Below are 19747 nucleotides of genomic sequence, written 5' to 3'. Positions count from 1 at the left end.
AAAGGATGTTCTTTTCCACTGTACTTTATGGCTAATTGCTTATCTAAAGCAATACTGTGATTTAAAAAACTGCCAAATTATTAACAATTTTACTCATTATGATTGCAACATGTATTCATAGTTTATAATTTGACTATTTTAGCATTGAAATGTAGAAACTTGCATTTGCAATCAATATGTAGTATGAAAAGCACTATATAAATGAAAGTGAATTCAATACAATAAAATAAAAAAATGTAACGGTTAAATAGAAATACTTACTGTTTTGAGCTTAATGTTGAAATTATAATATAACTCACCAGTGTCTGTACTATAGCATGATTAGTAGCATTCATATGGGCATTTAGGGGAAAAGAGCATTCTCCATCACAGTAGTTTGCTGCGTAGCCCTCAGGAGCAATAATCCAATCCTGAAAAAAATGTTTACGGATGTTACATAAATCTTCAAATAAACCCACTACACAATTATGATCATATCTTGGTTGTATTGTATAGCATTATCCATGGATGAGTCAGGTGATGACAGTGTATGTCCATTTTCTTTACCTGCCAGCCCAGTTCTCTGAAGCTAACGTATAGTTCATGCTTTCTGCAGGCAGTCTTCTGATCGCTGCTGTTATAATCTGACGTTCAGAGAGAAGACAGACATGAGAGATATTAATGTGTGCTACATGGCAATTAATAATTACAAAACAGAATCCAAAAGCACAAATATAAATGTTATTTAGTTTAGTGTATATAACTTCACAAAGAAAATGCTGTTTGCATGTAAAACTGTTTTCATAGTGGCGATACCTGTACTCATTTACACTGGTGTAAAGCTCTTTATCCCAAAATACATTTGGCTAGTGAGATATTTCGAGGAACTTATCTCAATGCAAGTAAATAAAAAATATATTATAGGCATATAATGTACTTTCCTGCTGGGGTTATTTGCTGCCAGTGACATTTTATTTTAGTTTGACTTTCTTCACTGCCCCAACCCTGTGTGCTAAAAGCTGCAGCAGGTAGGTTTGGGTTTTTGTAAAAGGCAAGGTCATCTCTGGCTTTGACTGCTGATCTGGAGTCAAACTCTGACACATTTTTTCCACTGGTGTTCTCATGCTGTTTTTGACTGGCAATTGCTGCTAAGTACAGCTGAGTAGGAGAGCAGAGAACAAAATATTATATCAGTTCAGACCAGCTGCGGCCCCTTCCTGTTGTTCTCTGTTCCCGCCCCAAAGAGCCACACTTTGGCCATCAAGAGGGTTTGCTGACCGAAACATAGACAAGAAGTGCCATGCAAGACGGGTAATTATTTAGGGTGGAGTTCTACTGTACGATTCACGATGTTTATAGTATTAGCCTTTCCAACTGCATGCTAGTTATTTGTTTTCTTTTTAAACAGACAGCTCAGGCCTCACTTATGAAATACATAATTCATCACTGTAGTGAAATGATGATGTAAGTAAATTGAATTAACTTCTCATATAAGACATAACATTTACAAACAAATGTTGACTCACCCTGACACTGAAAATGTGCCTTAGAATACAGCAAAGAATATTAATTAAATGCAGAATTTTTTAAGTCAAGTGTGGTTATTATCCTTTCTTTGACATTTCATATAATTTCATACAAATTTCAAACACTAGAAACCATTACACATTTTTAATTTAGAAGCTCATATTGAACTGAATTTTTGTTACCTCTGGTTTACCACGAGGATCAGTATTGGGCCTCATCTTCTTTATACATCATCTTTATTACTGCAACCAGTTCTGACAAACACAGTGCTATTTTGGTTATATGTGGCTCTGCACTGAGATCTCCATGGTCTTGACACAACCCTCTGACTAATAATTCAACTTATAACTCAGACTACATTGCTGTGATTGCCAAATCAGCTAAAGCTGATGCGTCTACTGTTTAATTAATATTAGAGAAATGCCAAATATTTTTTATTGTCCAAATATTTTGATTTGGCTCACTGTCTACCCACATCAAACATTAAATGATGTTAATTTAAAGAACAGCCACTGGGTCTTTAGCTTCCTATCCTAACAGTGCTACAATAACAGCATCTTAACCTTACAAATACTCAAGACCCTGTCTACTAAACCTAAAGCTTGAGATAAATGATAAATAAATGTTTTCCTAGTTTACACCGCAGAAAGACATAAATGTGTTCAGTATGGCTGCAGAGGTATTAATGGGGCATTTTGCATCTCCAAAATCTAGTTCCCTCAAAGTATGACCCCCTCTTGTAATTCTCTCACTCTGTCCTGCATGACTAGGGTAAATATTTGCTGAGATAAATCCATCGGCAGGAGTGACTGCGGAGTTCTCTCAAATGGCATTTTTGCTGGTCCCCAAAGGGGTCTCTGTCCTCTCTGATCCAAAGCAGTGAACCTGTTCTTCCCAGACCCCTAATAGAAACATTTATAAGCAAAAGACTGTTCTACAGCTAACCACACAACAGTGGCAGAATCTGACCAATACACTAAACAGGAAATTCATAAACCTGTCAAGAATGTTTTTCACATTTCACCCCACATCAAATACAAATATTTATTTTGTATAAACAAAATGTATATTCTGGGATTCTTTTAATTTATGTGATATGCCTAAACATATCTAAACGAAACAGAACAAATCTGAGACTATATTATGACACTGTCTTACCATGCTGACAAATAATGTCTTCTATGTTAGTCCATAGATCCAAACACACACACACATTATATACTGTATACTGCAATCAAATAAAGATATTTTTTAACTCTGCATTTCCATTATTTACTAGGGGTATTTATAGTCAATGGTTCTTTTAGAAGTCAAGCAGATATTTAGTGTGGAGTTTCATTGAGTGTAAAGGCCAGATTTGTGGTTGCCCATAAAGCACTTCTCTTCCTGTGTGTAAAATTTAATGTCACACACTTACCGCTGTGAGCTGGTCCTGTGGACCTTTACTTGTCTTCTTTATAAGAACGTCTGCCTGCTTGTCATATGTAAGCGATGTGAATCATATGGAATTGAACAACAACCATTTTAGTACTTTTGAAGAGGCGCCCAATGTTACGTTTTATAAATAATCAGTAAACTCCTGAAAGCACAATAAAACCTGTCTGTTGTCTCTCTCAAAGACCGTCTCCTGTGAGTTCGGCCTGTACTGTAGCAATTAGACAATGACATTCCTGTCTGTGATGGCATGTGGAGTAATGGCCATGACGTTCCGCATGGAATAACAGGCATCCTGGAAAGAGCTGAGGCAGGGAAGCTCTCTCAGCCCACTCCTAACATGACTTGAAAGAGAAGGCGAGTGTCGTCCGCATCTATGTGAAGTTTATCTTTCTTCCTGTCTTTCATCACTATGGTTATTAAAGAGCCATCTCCAGAGTTTGCCAATGTCTAATTACACCAATGGTAAACAAAAGGAGGTTTGAGGGAGGGGTAGATAAAGAACCGCAGCTGGACAGTGCCGTGTTATTATAATTCTTTAGGCGATACTGTTACGTTGGTGGAGGCCAGCAGTTAATAACAGCTCTTTGGTAATGACAGGTCTAACGCTGGGACAGCACTTTACTGAGCTCAGCTATAGACGCTTGTTAACTTCCCTCAGGCCAAAGGCCGGCAAGCTCCCCCACGCCTCCAGCCGTGCATTACTGCTAAATGTGTTGTTTTCTTTTCACCGACAGCTGAAGTTTAAGCAAGAGAGGCAAATAACTCAAACAGAATAAAATACACTAAAAGATGTTTCAGAGGGTGAATATCAGGAAATCAGTCAAGAATATGTCAGCAAATGAAAAAAATATTATATCTTGAATAATTTCAAGATATTACTGTCTTGTAAAAAAAAATTCAGGAGTATTGCTTTACATTAAACAGTAGTCAACGCTATAGGTAACAAACTAACTAACACTACTTACAACACTCACCTAAAGGATTATTAGGAACACCTGTTCAATTTCTCATTAATGCAATTATGGTGGCGGTGTATTGGTGAGGGGGATGTTTTCTTGGCACACTTTAGGCCCCTTAGTGCCAATTGGGCATCGTTCAAATGCCACGGCCTACCTGAGCATTTTTTCTGACCATGTCCATCCCTTTATGACCACCATGTACCCATCAGAGGATGGCTACTTCCAGCAGGATAATGCACCATGTCACAAAGCTCGAATCATTTCAAATTGGTTTCTTGAACATGACAATGAGTTCACTGTACTAAAATGGCCCCCACAGTCACCAGATCTCAACCCAATAGAGCATCTTTGGGATGTGGTGGAACGGGAGCTTCGTGCATCCCACAAATCTCCATCAACTGCAAGATGCTATCCTATCAATATGGGCCAACATTTCTAAAGAATGCTTTCAGCACCTTGTTGAATCAATGCCACATAGAATTAAGGCAGTTCTGAAAGCGAAGGGGGGTCAAACACAGTATTAGTATGGTGTACCTAATAATCCTTTAGGTGAGTGTATACAGTATATAACACTATATTTAGAATGAACAAATGTTGTTAGTTAATGATACCTAATGCATAATTTTCAAGAATTCAAGTAAGTTAATAATTAGTTAGAAATTGATAGTTAGTAATAAGAATTCATTATTTCTTGGAATTATTGGTTATCAATGATTATTGATGTTATTCATTATTATTATTGGATATCTCACTTATGTGTGGATATGTTGAGCTCACAGACTGTCACTGAATGCTTTGATAAGAGTGATTTCATATTGAAACCATATGCATGATGGGACCGCTGTCACAACGGCCCCACAACTTCCTGCTTTAAATCTAAATATTTACACTTCAGACATCCCAAGCAGAGCCAGAGAGAAGGACTGATGTGTCGGGTTACATAAAGTACAAACCTTCAGAATAAATTTTACTCGTTAGTCAGGATATATAGCGTGCAAGGTTTAGAAGCTGTGAGTTTCTCCACTACTGTCCATGTGAGTGAAACATGAAGTTTCACAAACAATACATGTTTATTTCAATAACCTGTATTTCAGCTGGAAATGTGCACTGAATGTTTTGAGTCTGTTTCATATTTTGTGATTATATATTAGGTTCATGGCTTACAGAATTGGTTAAAGAAAACAATGAACTCTTTTAAAGATGTTATGCATACTGTTGAGCAGGGGCAATTCTAGGTTTTCAATATTAGGCGGTCTCAGCCTCCAATATATATTTATATATATATACTGTATATACTGTATAGAGAGAGAGAGAGAGAGAGAGAGAGAGAGAGAGAAAGAGAGAGACGCACTAAATAAATAAGAAAAAATATGCTGAATTAAGACAAGTTATTGTTATTATAATTAATATCAATATACATTAATCTTTCAATGTGCAACAATAAGCAACAGCCACAAATCCATATAATAAATGTTACAATCAACAAACTGCTGAGTCATTATTTAGTAGAAGGAATAACTTGATATGATGTTTTCCTGCCTTTCATTCTGATTAGCATAAGCGCTGTTCATCTGTCACATCCACAATATGTTTTAAAATAATTAATAATAAAACACTGAAGCATCTAAAGAACGACAGACAAGAGCTTCTAGGTACACCTCTGTCTCAACTAGGTAACAGTGTGACGAGGGGTGAACGGAGACATAACTTTAATTTACAGAGGATGGGAAAGTTTCTTGTATTTCTCCCGCATCATAAACTACATGTATCACAAAGGAATGCAAAAAAGCAGATGGCATGTTATTGCATTCACCTTGTTGTCATGATTCCGCAATCGTGTCATGTCTATTCTTGGTCTTGGGGCAGAGTCATGGCATAGCCTTAGGTTGTGTGTGGAGGGAGAGATAGTGATCCTATCGGCTTGCTGTACTCTCTCTCCGGTCTGCGTCTTTGTTCCCGCCATCTCGTTTCCTTGTTACCATCCCATTAGTGTTTTATCCCTGTCACCTGGTCCCTGTTAATTATCCTTTGTCTGTCTCCCCCATAATATATCCTCATGTTCATTGTCCTCTGCTCGTGCATTATATTCTGTGATCCTTGTATACTGTGTACCGCTGTTCCTGTTGAGGTTTATCATCTGTCCAGTCTAGTAAGTGTTCCGTCTAGTTTATGTCAAGTGTGGTTTATTTCAGTCTAGTGATAGTTAGTCTATGTCTTGTCTTTACTCCGCTTATCTTTTTATGTTATTTTTTTTTCTCTGTTTATTGTATAAATAAAACCCTTTTTGTTTCACCTAAACGCTGCCTGCAATTGGGTTCTTCGGAGTGATTCATGATACCTTGTACTCTGCTTCACTCTGTGCCGCTGTTTACTGAAGAACTTCCTAAATAACACAGGCTGCCGCCGTTTTCATAATAAGAATTTTAAAGTGTACAAATTGCTAAAGCCCACCTAAAAAGGGCCTAGCGACGCCACAGCTATTGAACATGATGTTATTAAACATTAAAACTACAGCCAATAGGATTATTTATTTTATTAAAGAAGGATTCTTCCTAAAAGTGACGACAAAAACCTTTAGTAGAAGTGGAATTCAAAACCACACCCATTAAATTCCTTACAATTCCTATGCTTCCTCGTGAAACTTAGGAAACTCATAAACTTGTGTTGTTAAATATAGATTTCATCTAATGGTTTGTAGGCCTCACATGAACAATTAGCTCTGGATTATGTGGGTTTTAGCAATAAAAAACTCTCTGACCTTTCACTTCCACATTGAAAGAGCAATTATTTGAAGCAGAAACTGGATTAAGACTTCATATAACTGTTTCCCACTGTTTTGTAAACTATACATGTGTATTTCATCACATAGGAAGGTCTTTGACAATTAACCCCAATTAAAGATGTAACACTCTTATTCTGCTAGCTGAGAAGTTTTCGTGCTTGTCTGTGTGTCCGTCCGTCTGTGTGTCTGTGTGTTAGAAAGTATGTCTGTCTTCTGTGTTTTCACCTTTTTCTTGTCTTTACAGGTATATGACTTTAATTGATTAGCTTATAGTCAATACGTCTCATGTACAGCTGCTTTGTAACAATTAAAATTGTAAAAAGCGCTAAATAAATAAAGTTGAGTTGAGTTTAATTCTGAATATGCATAGCTTAGTTTATATTATAAGAACGTTGACAGGACTATTATCATTGCATAAATAATTCCCTTTTTCCAGATAGAAAAGATCAATGGTTTAATGAAGTAATGTCTATTGATTCAACACTAAATCATTTTTTATATTTAACATTGATTTGACAGTATATTAATGATCTTTGGTGCATCACGTCAACTCAACAAAATAATATTTATGCTGGTTTACATACAGTAGTCATACACATCTGCAAGATGAATGGTACAAAAAATGCTTTGTAAAAAATTATCTATGAAAAAAGATCTTTGTTGGGTTTTTCAGAACAGTTGTCATTGACGTTAAGGTTTCTCAAAAGGCCTTATAGAGATTTATTAAGTACAGATCTTACAGGCACATGAAAATCTGCACTCAATAAATCTCATCTGAAGCATTCTTTGTCAACTTTTTCTCGTAAAATTTAAAGTGTATACTTTATGGTATATTAAACATGTTTTCTTTGCAAAAAGAGAAGAGGCTTTTTGACATGATGGGAAATACTAAAGGCCGACCTGTTTGAGCAGTTCCTTTTGACATCTCATGTGGGCTGTTGTATCGATTGCGGTTCTGTTGACGCCGTTTGCCTGTGGATCTGGTGGATCGGATACGCATTTCGCTCACTTTGAAAAAGGCCACCATGAAGGGCTGCCTATCTAGAGCTCCATCACGACCTACTAACCCTGCTTCTTTGGGACTGATGTTCCATCCTGTACAAAAGAGAAAACAACACTTTATCTTATTTACATAGATAACAAAATAAGTAACTTACTGATTTTATAAAATACATATGAAGAGAAAACTCAGTTTTTCCATTTGTTCAAAAATCATTTTGATTTATTGTGCATTCCAATTAATATCAATCAAACTGCAGTTGGTTTGTTTTGATTTAAACCATAAAAACTAAAAAAAATACAGCTAACTAACACAATAAAACATATTAAAAACATGATGACATAATACAATTATATTTTTGAATAAAGAAAAACGGGGTTATCTCATTTTGGAACTTCATATATTTTTGAATTACCGTTGCTAGTCTCCAAACTGATCTGTAGACCCAGATTATGATATGGGTTCATCACCCAGAGATTACTAGTTGCTGTGATGTCAAACTCCAGCCAACCTTCTTCTGCCGCCCATAACCTGCGAGATTCCAGCAGAAACAGATCGGCATCCCTGTAACAAGCAGACAGATTATTACTGATGACATTATGGATGTATATGTCCATTATATTATTAATGCATACTGTGTATTGGGCCAAAGATAGACCTATTTGCATATCTATGTATCTATGTATCTCCAAATACTGGAAACCCCACAACATTCAACTCATCAATAGCTCAACTTATTTAAGAAAGTTATAATCACTTTATTACAAAACAGAAAATTAACATGATTAAATATTTATTGTCCTTTTATCACTGAAGATCTTTCAGCAATGAGTTAAACAGTGCTTCTACAGGGAGGCGTGTGCCCAAAACAGTAATTACACACTACATGATGTAGTCCACACTAACCGGGGGACATCAAAGCAGTGGGTCACACAGGTGTGTTGGAAATGGCCCTGAAGCCCCTCCTTATTGCTCATTAATTACAGCAACTCTCTCAGGAGCTCCATATGAGCGTCTTCCCTGGGGTGGTTCACACGTCACATTTAACATAAACTTGTGACGTTAATGCTGACTCATACTGTTTAGTGCCACTACTCACACAGCTTCACCTGGGACGAGGTCTCAATGACACCACAGGGGAGCTGCTGACTCCAAAAGGCCCACTGTAAAGCCCCTTATAGACACATTAAATTAACTGCAATAATAAAGCTGGACGTGTCGGGGCTTCTTTGTTTACATAAATCGCATTTATTGCCTCTGTCATAGGCTGCAGTTAAAACTGGCCTATAGTTTAACAGCTTCATGGTGTTGCATGCATACAGGATCATCCTAGCATATGCCTCAGCAGGAATTTCCAAGGAGGCCAGGCGAACATGAAAATAATGATTGAAATATATGCAGACAGGTGTTTTTCATAAGGTTCTGATAGATTCATGAGCAAACAGAAATATTATGTGTGCCACCCTGGCACTGCCAGGATGTTAAGATTAATACATGTGGATTTAGTTTGTATAATTAGATTCATGCATGTGTACTTGGAGAATCTTAAATATTTCTCCAAGCTGTTTCATCTCTACAGAAGCACTATTACAGCTATTACAACGTTACAAATCAAAAACACTTGAACAGTTAAACCCTTACATTGGAAGTTTATTTGGTGTGTTGTGCGAGCTATAAAGTTGTAAGTTTTTAGGTGGATAGATCTCTGCATTTAGCTATTACTAATGTTAACTGTGGTTGAAATTTTCTCAACAAATTTGTTTTGCATAACCAATTTCCAGTTTTTACTAGCCTTATGTCAGCATCATGACAGAGTCGAATACATCCAGAGCTAGAAATGGGAGTACATCTCAAAACATAGAGGATTTCAGTGTTTTATCCATTTTCTGCGTATGGTTTAAAAATAAAAAGTCCCCAACTAGAGCCTATGATGTTTCTACAATTTTGTGGCTTTAGTTTAGAGACTATATGCAATCTGTTTATCCAGGTGCTCAACCCCTTATACCCTACTGAAATCCAGTGTATTTTTGTTTTGCAAATAGTGTTTTTCTGTGGTAATTGTAAGGCGCAAAAACAGTATTTAGTTGTTTCAAACCTGCGCAGTTCTTGAACTTCTTACACACCATCACAGTAAACATTCTCAGAGTGGATGCATGGCAATGGTTGCTCAATTATTCTGCTTAGACCTCTAAAAGCGGCGTTTCTACTGAAATTGTCTGGAACAGTATGTCCCAAGAACATCCCCCTTGACCTGTTGATGTCTGTGTTTCCATCACAGTCGTAAGTACTGTAAAGTCAGTCTGGTGACGTAAGACTACACGCGACTGTTCCTCCCAGTCCAGGAGGGGGCGGTGATGTAAAACGATGTAAACGTCATGAAAAGCAACAGACAATCATCATTTTTTGCGCGACACTGCAATGTACAATGCTGCGTTGAGTCAACTAATCCAAATGCTGTGTGAACTCGAACACTCAGCATGTATAGCGCCAAAATTCCACCTGTGAAAGTTCCAAAACTTTGTAAAAGTACTACCAAGCTTTCTACATGAAGCCATGTAACTTGTCATATTCTTTGAGGTATTGGAATTGATTGCAGGTCAAAAGAGATGTGCTTTAAGTTCTAAAAGTTTCACATGATTTGTCTATAACAATTTTTTTTTCTGTTAACACATACATTGATGTAACAACAAAAAGTCTGAGTGAGCGAGTTGTAAACTTGGTTCGTCTGGTTGATGATGTAATGCCATGAGCATTTTTATCCACACCAGACATCAACATTTTAGAACATTTTAAAATCGTATTCCTGATCAAAGTAGAATGACATATTTATGTTACAAGCAATATATACCATCTGTGCTGACACTGAATCAGTTTACTTACACTGAAATTAACATTATGCAAAAAAAGAGCAAGCCATTAAAACCATGCATCTCATCCAAAAACTCAAAGGCTGTCTTAATCATCACCAACATGTAATTGATCTAGTTTGGCCCACAATAGTACAAGAAGTACTACATGCATACTATTGTTTCTTTACATTTGAGGTTATGTTTGGCTTGTTGACTTGAGGTTTGCTAGGCTGATGTTTTGGGTCAAATTGTCTTGCCGCATGGGCTAAATTTAGCCAGATCCACAGCCCCTCTGCACCACCTTCAGAACTAAGTTATTTTTTGGTTTACGGATTAAAGACTTTCTCACAGCCAATTCATCCATCCGCTTAGTTTAGATATACCACATTTCCCCAAACAAAGTGTTTTTTAAATCACAAACCATAAACAGAGTAAATATGCTGTTAGAACTTGACAACTTTGCAAATGAATCTATTTGTCAGCACGATTTACAGGCAGAATAGAAATGCCAAAGGTGATGTTTTAATTTTTCTCAGGGTAAAGCTTGATGTCTGGCATGCATTGTCAACAAACCAAATGAAACTATTTGTAAGAGATGTACTTCATACAGCCAGAGAATTTGGGTTTGTGAAACATTGAGCAAGTCGACACTCATTTTTCATGAATCTTTGGTTGATACAGAATTGTTTGGTGGCTTTTCCTAAAATAAGGCCAGCCTGACGGTTGAGGCTCATTGGCTTATTTTTGACCCTATACTGGTCACGCCATTCGCCTTTCTTGAGGAGATATCCCTCCCACCACCCACAAAGTCAATGTTTGGCGTGTGTTGGTGGGATCTTTTTTAGACACCAAACTCAAGCTATTTCAGTTGTGCGTTGTGGTCATGGACTTAGTCTACATAAAGTACATGCTAGACAACCTCTGCTGTGTTCAGAGAGGGACGTCTGAGCCCGATTTAAAACACGCAGTCAATTACTCTGTTGGAAAACAAGGATAAGCACTAACAAATAAATATTTTCATGCCTGACAAGAGTTGAACAGTCCCTAAATTATAACATTTTCTAAGAAACCAAAATAGGTTTATTTAGAATTAAAAATACTATTTAGGAGTCATTTTAACATAATGGTTATGTTTACTCATTGTGAAGAGCACACTAGGGAACAAAGTCACAATCTACAAACACGCAAACAGTATATTTAAATATTTTACAAAAGAAATTCATGTTATCTCATCCAGTTTCCTGATATACCTCCATCTGATCCCTTTTTAACAAAAGCCTAGTTGTATCCTTTTCTGCCACAATCCCACGTGTGTGCACAATAACACCTTTTAAAATCAGATTTTCAATATGTGAGAGACAACACACATGGAGATCGAAAATCATAAGCCACTTTTCCAACAGCTTGCTGAACCATTATTGTTGCTTAACAAAAGGTGGAAAAGGTTTGTGTTCCTGAGGTCACGGGCCTGATCTTAAACCAAATAAGATGTTATGGTTTGACCAGAAGAGGGATGTGCTATTGAAGACAGCCCAGCAATATTCATAAACTGAAACAAAATGAATCGTTTACATACCAAAACATTCTCTATAAGTTATAAGTCTGAAAGCTATAAGCAGCAGACGGAAACATTTGGTGGATGTTTATGCTAAATGTACTTCATTCACTTCTTTCAACTTCTTTATACCATACGTCTACAATACAACTGTTTAAGTATTATCGGTTTAGTTAGATAATTTTTGTCTGTATTGTGAAAGATCAGACAATATTAGTCAATGGTTCAGAACTGTCCCTGCATCAACATCCTATAGGTCAACATAAATAATCTCACCAAGGAATGCTGCTGAAATTTCTTGGTATGGATTGAAAAAAAAAATGTTTTATATAGATTTTTTTTATTTATTATGACTGCTTTTTACCTGTCTTGGTGTATTCCAACCACTTGAAACACTCTAAGCAGGAACGTCTCATTGCGGAAAGCTCTGGTAACACATTCCTTGTAGATCCTGAATTCTGCAGCAGTGATGGCTTCACCCTCTGGCAGCTGGGACAGGTTGAATTTAAACTCTTTATGATGTCTTCTCTGCGGCGATAACTCCCTGTCATACTCCACTGTTCAAAGACACAAAGAAAAACAATGTAAGGTACCAAGAAGGCAAAAACTAAATAGTATAAATAGTAAAAAAATATATAAATAGTTTTGATGCTTTTATGTGAATAGTTAATCCATGCCATGATAAAACAGACAACATTAGAAAAGCCATGATATGAAATCCGTAGCTTGTAACTGTATCACCAATGTGTCAGGATAAGTTTACTAGTGGAAGAAAGCCACCCGATAAATGACATGCGTAAAAATGCCTTTTATCCTTTACTATGATATGTAATGAAACATTTAGACATTTTTCTATTATGACACTAAATGTAATATCAGATACAAAAGTAAATATCAAATAAATGACAAACTCCTCAGTAACATTTCAGTCTCTTATTGAGTTAAACATCATAAAGAAGTGGTAAGCAATGTGCTCAATAATGGTCTGTAATCGTCTGACCTAATTCACCCATATGGTCCATACATATGCATTTACATTACAGAACCACTTCACAGAGCACCAGATGTGCGGGGCATGTGCTATAATAATGATTCACTATTTCTAGTAGAATACTAATTCTTTATTTATTCAAGCTGTTCCCACAGCAAAACACAATCATGGCAGTTCAATTCTCCACAGTTTTAAGTGCTAGCAGCCACTCGGATACCGAAAAGGGGGGACACAGCAACCGGAGTGTGTCTTCACTTTAGATGACAGCCCTGTCATGCTCTTGTGCTGTTTTTCCCCACACATGTCACCAACAGTCCTTTCTTTTTTTGATACAGTTGGCCCATGGGCTGTATTTCTTGCTGTAAGTACAAGTCCAGCCGGATGCCCCACTTGAGGGGAAACGTGTCCTGCTCTGATTGTATTTCCATGCCTTGCTAGGTGAGGAACACACACTTGCACCTCAGCCCTTCCTCCTCCTAAAATAGTTGAGGATTTAACTAAATTGTGAAACGGAAGAATAAATAAGGGATCCCCAAGGGTTTATCGTCAGTTTTCTTGGTTTGGTGAATTACAGTACATGTTTAAAGTTCTCAATGTCACAAGGGAGCATCTTTCCTGAACTCTGGTCTTCAAACAGGGAGTTAGACTTCTCTGCTGTCCTTACACATGTGTTACCAATTAAAAAAAAATCTAGTCAGAGAACCTCAAAAGGCCCAGACACTGTTCCATGAGGGACACCGTGTCCTTCTGCTACATACACTGATCTAATTGACTGCCTAACCTTGGCCAATCATGTAAAGTATGAAATACAGTGCCGGCAGTATCAGGTCCCACACTTCTGACTCCTTGAAGAAGGCTTAAAACCAAAAGAGAAAAGAATGAAGCAAAGGGAGAATTTGCTTTAGTGCCGTTCCAGCTTTGCGGTTCACATGGTGATGGCTTAACACACACAAGGCTTTTTCTCATTCACAATACGCCTGCATAATTCGTACTGAGAGTAGTTTCCAGAGGTCCCTTTCGTGATGTTTTTCACATCAGCACATGTGACTGCATCCACATGTTGCTGAGACTTCTTCATTAACAACTTCCAGAGGTGCTTCACAGCAGAAGCTAATCCCTGAGTAACAAAAACATTTAAGATGACAGATATATTAAAGATAATCGGCAGATATTTTTGGCTCCTTTGCATAAAACAGATGGTCACAGAAATCATAACACCCATGAGGGTGTTACAGAAGATATACATTGCGTTTGTCATACAAATCTTTTCATAGCCTTAATATGAATAACTATTATAAAAGTGGAAATTTGTAGTGATCCCTTGTTGATAGCATAATGGGAAAAAAAGGAGTCTTGCAGAATGATAGGTTATACTTATATTAAGCACTTGGCACTGACATTACGGAACATGACCAAAACCACAGAGCTCATACGATCCGATACATCTGATGTGGTTTTTCAGTGGATAGAGCCAGAGAAGACCACAACAATAGCTGAGTGACCACACAGTAAACAGAAATGTGTGCAGAGTTGCTTGAAAATGTACATTTAAGAGTGACAAAGTGATAAGTATCGAGTATCTTTCATTTTGTTGGCGTTCTTCATCATCTTCAGAGATATACTTCCCCCACACAGGAAAAGAGGCGAAGGACAGTTATCCAGGGTGAGGCACACACATTAAGAAATGTTGTATAAGAAACACTATACAGAAACAATTATTCATACTGTAAGAACCTGTTTACAGTTAAAAGTTTGAAAACAAACTGTAGTTGCGAGTAATTCAATGTAGTAATATGTCAACATTTCATTAATTTATGGCTCATAACGGAATTTAGGGCTATTATTTTATAACCGTATATACCCGCCTACTGCAAATGATGGTAGTTTAACAGATCTTAAATATAAAATTTAGCATTCTTTTAATTATCTCTGAAATGATTGGAAAATAAAATATTTTTACAAAGATGGAACAGAGGCTGATCTCCATTTCGACCTGTGTGACATCTGTTTCTTTCTTTCTGTGCTATTGTCATTAGCCCACACAGGACAGAATCGAGTGGGTTGTGGCCTACACAGAAGATATGGTAACCACGTCAAGTTATAATGAAGAGACTGAGAGTGAGATAGCCGCAGAGAGGACATCTGGATGGACATCAGTGCGGTCTGTGGTCAGTTGTGAGTTGCACATTAAATATTTTCCATCATGTCCCTTGAAGTAGCCTACTGGTTATTTGCATTAATTCATTCACCACATCTTCTTTTATTCATTTTCCCCACACCACTAAGAAAAACAACAGCACATTTTTATCCTTGTCTCTTCACATACACTTTCTTTGAGTCCAAGGGGGTGCTACACTAATTGTATGTCTGTGTCAATCTTACATTTGACCTGAATTTCAGAACCTTTGCTCTTGAAACGACAAAAAAAATGCAGTTGATACATATACTTCAGTTTTACAGTTGATACAAAAAACCTTGTGTATGACCTACAAAAACATCCTCGGACTCAGACTTCACACCCACGGACCGTGGCTGAATGTCTGATGCAACGGAACACTTAACTGTAAACACTTCACCAGATTCTAAATTCTCTGATTGGTTAAATTCTACAGGATTTAGTGTATTCTTTTTGCGTTCTTTAATGGTCAGCAAAACCAAACAAAGCCTTCAGATCGAAGATGAAATCTGTCATGTTTACATCAGGGACAATGAGCATTCATCAAGATTGACTAAAAGTAGGATCCTTAAAATATCACGGCATTAACTAAAAAAAGCGTTGTTGTTAACATTTGAGACGTTTGTGAATGCACATCGATCATTGAGGAGACATTTCCACGCCTCTTAACATGATTCGGCACAAAACCAAACATGAATGAAAAACATCCAGGATACATTTTTCACCTAAAATAAAAAGAATAAATACTCTTTTATTATATTTTCAGAACCACTAGCTTTTGAATGTGTAACTAATTCCAAATGGAGTCGTCATATTAGAAATCACGATTTCTTTGATTTTGTGACATACTGTAGGTCATGGTACTGCTGAATAACATTATTTTTACGTTACTGTGAAAAGATTATGTGTTGATACACAGACTGCCAAAATATCTAATTTATGATAATTAAATCTGGCTGACTATATCTCTTGAGAGAAGCTCAAAAGGGCCTGACACGGTTCCGTGAGGGACACACTGTCCTTTTGCTACATACACTGGTCTAATTTTCTGCCTAACCTTGATGATTATTGATAATTGCATCAGACTAACTGTTTTATATGCCACTTACATAGCTTGCCCAGCAGCAGTGAGCAGCTGGAGAGGTACTTAAGTAACGTCAGTCATTTTTGGAAATTTCTCAGCATGTAAATTATATATTTTTTTTTTCTTTCTTAATTAATATAATGTATAATAATTTATAGTCTGTTTAATAATTTACATGTGTTTCTCCCTCCCTTATCTTAAATGTGTGCTTTAAATGTTTTGCTTATAGTTTGTAACAATGAAAATTGTAAAAAGCGGTGTATGTATATATATATATAAAAGTTGACTTGACTTGACATTTTTTCTTTCAATTGCAAAGTTAAACATGGTAAACAGGTGTGTTATTGATACTATTTCACCATACTATTTTAAAGCTATATTTAAAATTCAATATTGAGGATATATGTGACCCAGTCTTAAGTAGCACAGGAACATTTTTAGTACATTTCCTGGGTCAAAATGATAGATTTTTTTATGCCAAAAATCATTAGGATATTAAGTAAGGATCATGTTTGTTAAAGTATTTGTAAATTTCCTACCCTAAATATAAAAAACTTATCTTCGTGAGTGGATGGCTTGCTACAGTGTCTCTGATTAAGACTTTAAAGTCAATGTTCTCAATATTTTGTTTGTAAAACCAAATAAACGACTGTATCTCCTACACATATTGTCCTATCCTTACAAAACATACATCAACAGAAATCTTGTTAATTCTGTTTTCAGGTGATGTAAAAATCTAAATTGACCCATAAGACTGGTTTTATCGTCCAATGTATACATATGATCAAAAGCTATTTCAATTATTTTTGCCCAATCCAGTCACCACAAACATGTGAGCAAAAATGTTGACCAAACACAGTATGCAATTATTTTTCTGCATCTCTGCAGCCCTTGGAACAGTCAGACACAGTTGATCTGAAAGCTGTCTCCTTCAGCTTAACCAATAAAACTGCGCTGTGAAGCCAGGCATGTGAAGAATCCATCTGTGTTTATGTAATTATCTTTAAAATCCCCGTTCACATTTTCTACCCCACAATTTAATTGTTTCAGCTTCTGTAATGAAATGTTTCTGTGCAATGCACGCTTCAAACAATCTACTTGTAATTACTTCAACAAGAACTTTATCTGGCAAGACACATCCAAACTCCCCAAAACCTAGCAATAAAGCTATTCTGACACTATGTCTTGCAACTTCTATTTCAGTTTTATAACCAAATGGAGAAGAGCTAGAATAACTCCAGGTCATGTTTTTATCAATTAAAAGAACTGGACTTAAAAGACACATAAATGCTTTCACACAATGCTTAACATTGTGGAAAGGCCTCTTTTAACCCTGTTTTAAGCAGAGTTTCACTCATCTGGAAAGTTGTTTACTATAGCTCTGAACTCTGGATTCTAAAACCCAGCTCTGTAGCACATCGCTTCATAATGCTGAACTTTGGTGCCAATGATGTACAGTGTGAGACAATATAATGCTATTATGTTAAACAAAGTTTTAGCAAACAACAACCTATAATGAACAGCTTTAATTTAATTCAAAGCTTGGCACAAATATAGAAACCTGCAGAGGAGCGCTGTTTCTTTTAATGTAAAAATATACCAATTCAACAAATATGTAAATATGTTGTTTTAATACCATATTTGCGTAAAGTGCCTATTGTTTCTAACTATGCAGTGTTATCTTAACAATGACGGACATTACATCAGCCCTCCCAGGAGTCTAGCTTCAAAGTTTTGCTGGTCATGGACTATTGTAGTTGGGCAGCTGGGAGGTGGCAAAGTTTTGAGACAGAGTTCCCTGGGTATTTCCTAAAACTGATCTAGGTCTCTGACCCATGAAAAGCATCAAAGGCATCACTACAGGAGTCGGGGCTCTTAGTAAGGGTCAGCAAAGGTGCAACAGTTTATGGCAAACCATATGACCCTGATGAAGAAACAGTCACAAAGATTCATCACTTACATACATGCCTTACGAGCACTAGGAAAGAGGCACTCCGAAAAACATGAAGCCCAATGGCAAACCTTTAGAGATCTGTTCACTTTCATGGGAAACGGTAATGACATTTCCTTTGCTTTTGAATTAATTTGCCATTATAAGTTACGTCATGAATGAAAATGAGTGGATGAGCACAAGCAGAAGACAGAAGGGCAGGCAGAGCATCAATATAAAAGATATTCACAGAATGAACAACATACGCAACAAAGTACTAAACATGACCTTTAATTCTATTACTGTTGCTGTTTCCCAAACCTTAGGGTGGCCTAAAATGGACGGGAACTATATATAAAAAGTGTTGTAATTTCTAAAAAAGTCACGTTTGTTGGTTACGAGTCTAAAACATGCAATGCACAAGAAATTACAAAGAACTTACTTTAAAATTTAATGGAATGTGTTGTGGTATACAGATAACTGTCATTGTTATGTTATCTAGGTAAGGTAGGTAGGCTATAATTATTTGATGGTATGTTGGCTCACATGTTCATCAGATTTCTCTGTTGTCACTGAACCTCAACGCTGAAAGAAATAAAAGTATTCTGGTAGATATAAGGTGTTCAGAGGACTGCAGTCATTTGTGGAATGGCAGCAGTCAGAAGACCATACCTGTGTGTCAGTACCAAAATTACCAAAGTACCAAACAGAAAGGAATGTTGTGTGAGCTTGTGATTTAGGCCCGAATGGCGACTGTAACTTGCTTTGTGTAAGACTTTTGAGAGTATAAATTATGATCAGACATAATACAGACAATCTAATAGCCTTCTTTCATCAACAAGCGTGAAACAAATCCCTTTTCTCTCGAGTGCTGATGCAGGCCAAACTCCTGTCAACAAATATTATAACGTCTTTTTTTGTTGTATCTGACGGAAATTCCATGAAATAGAGGAAACGGCCTTGAAAATAAACATTGCCATTCTTGTGCTGCTGCATATGGAACCATTAATAAAGGTATAATACACTGACAAAACCATTCGGGAAGTTATAAAAACAATGTTTAAATAGTGTTTTCAAGAGTGCAGTCTTGATATACTAACAGCCTAAAGATTTCACTCCGAGAGACACGGATGCTTATATGCTCAAAATATAAGTCAACTATTCTTAGTAATATGTGTATGTGTGTTAAATGTGCAATATGTGTAAAATAAAGACAAACACAATAACTTCAAAAATAATAAGATAAGAGAGCCAACCACCAAGTCTCTATGATATCTCCGATTCAGTACCGATACCTACATAGTAGATACACCTCAGGCATTTCTTGATATATACTGTATATATGTGTGAGATGAGTTATACATAATACTTACGGTTAATGATTTTACAAATATGAGCAATAGAAATAATGTTTTCCATACAAATACATAACCTGTTTTTTTTAACACTGTTAACCACTTTTAAACTTTTGCTTTACT

The 19747-nt window shown here is 36.6% G+C and overlaps 1 protein-coding gene across 1 annotated transcript in view; it reads right to left on the bottom strand.

Moving 5' to 3' along the window:
- bmp6 (bone morphogenetic protein 6) overlaps positions 1-19747 on the bottom strand; it is a 30216-nt gene that overhangs the window by 2612 nt on the left and 7857 nt on the right. The window contains exons 2-6 of the mRNA XM_056738076.1: positions 12453-12645; positions 8100-8248; positions 7585-7779; positions 547-623; positions 300-410 (exon numbers count right to left, since the gene is read on the bottom strand). Coding sequence (XP_056594054.1) covers positions 300-410; positions 547-623; positions 7585-7779; positions 8100-8248; positions 12453-12645 — 725 coding nt within the window. The remainder of the gene's footprint in view (positions 1-299; positions 411-546; positions 624-7584; positions 7780-8099; positions 8249-12452; positions 12646-19747) is intronic.

Source organism: Triplophysa dalaica, chromosome 23, assembly GCF_015846415.1.
Source record: "Triplophysa dalaica isolate WHDGS20190420 chromosome 23, ASM1584641v1, whole genome shotgun sequence".
Lineage (NCBI taxonomy): Eukaryota > Metazoa > Chordata > Actinopteri > Cypriniformes > Nemacheilidae > Triplophysa > Triplophysa dalaica.
This window is presented reverse-complemented; position numbering and strand designations above follow the sequence as displayed.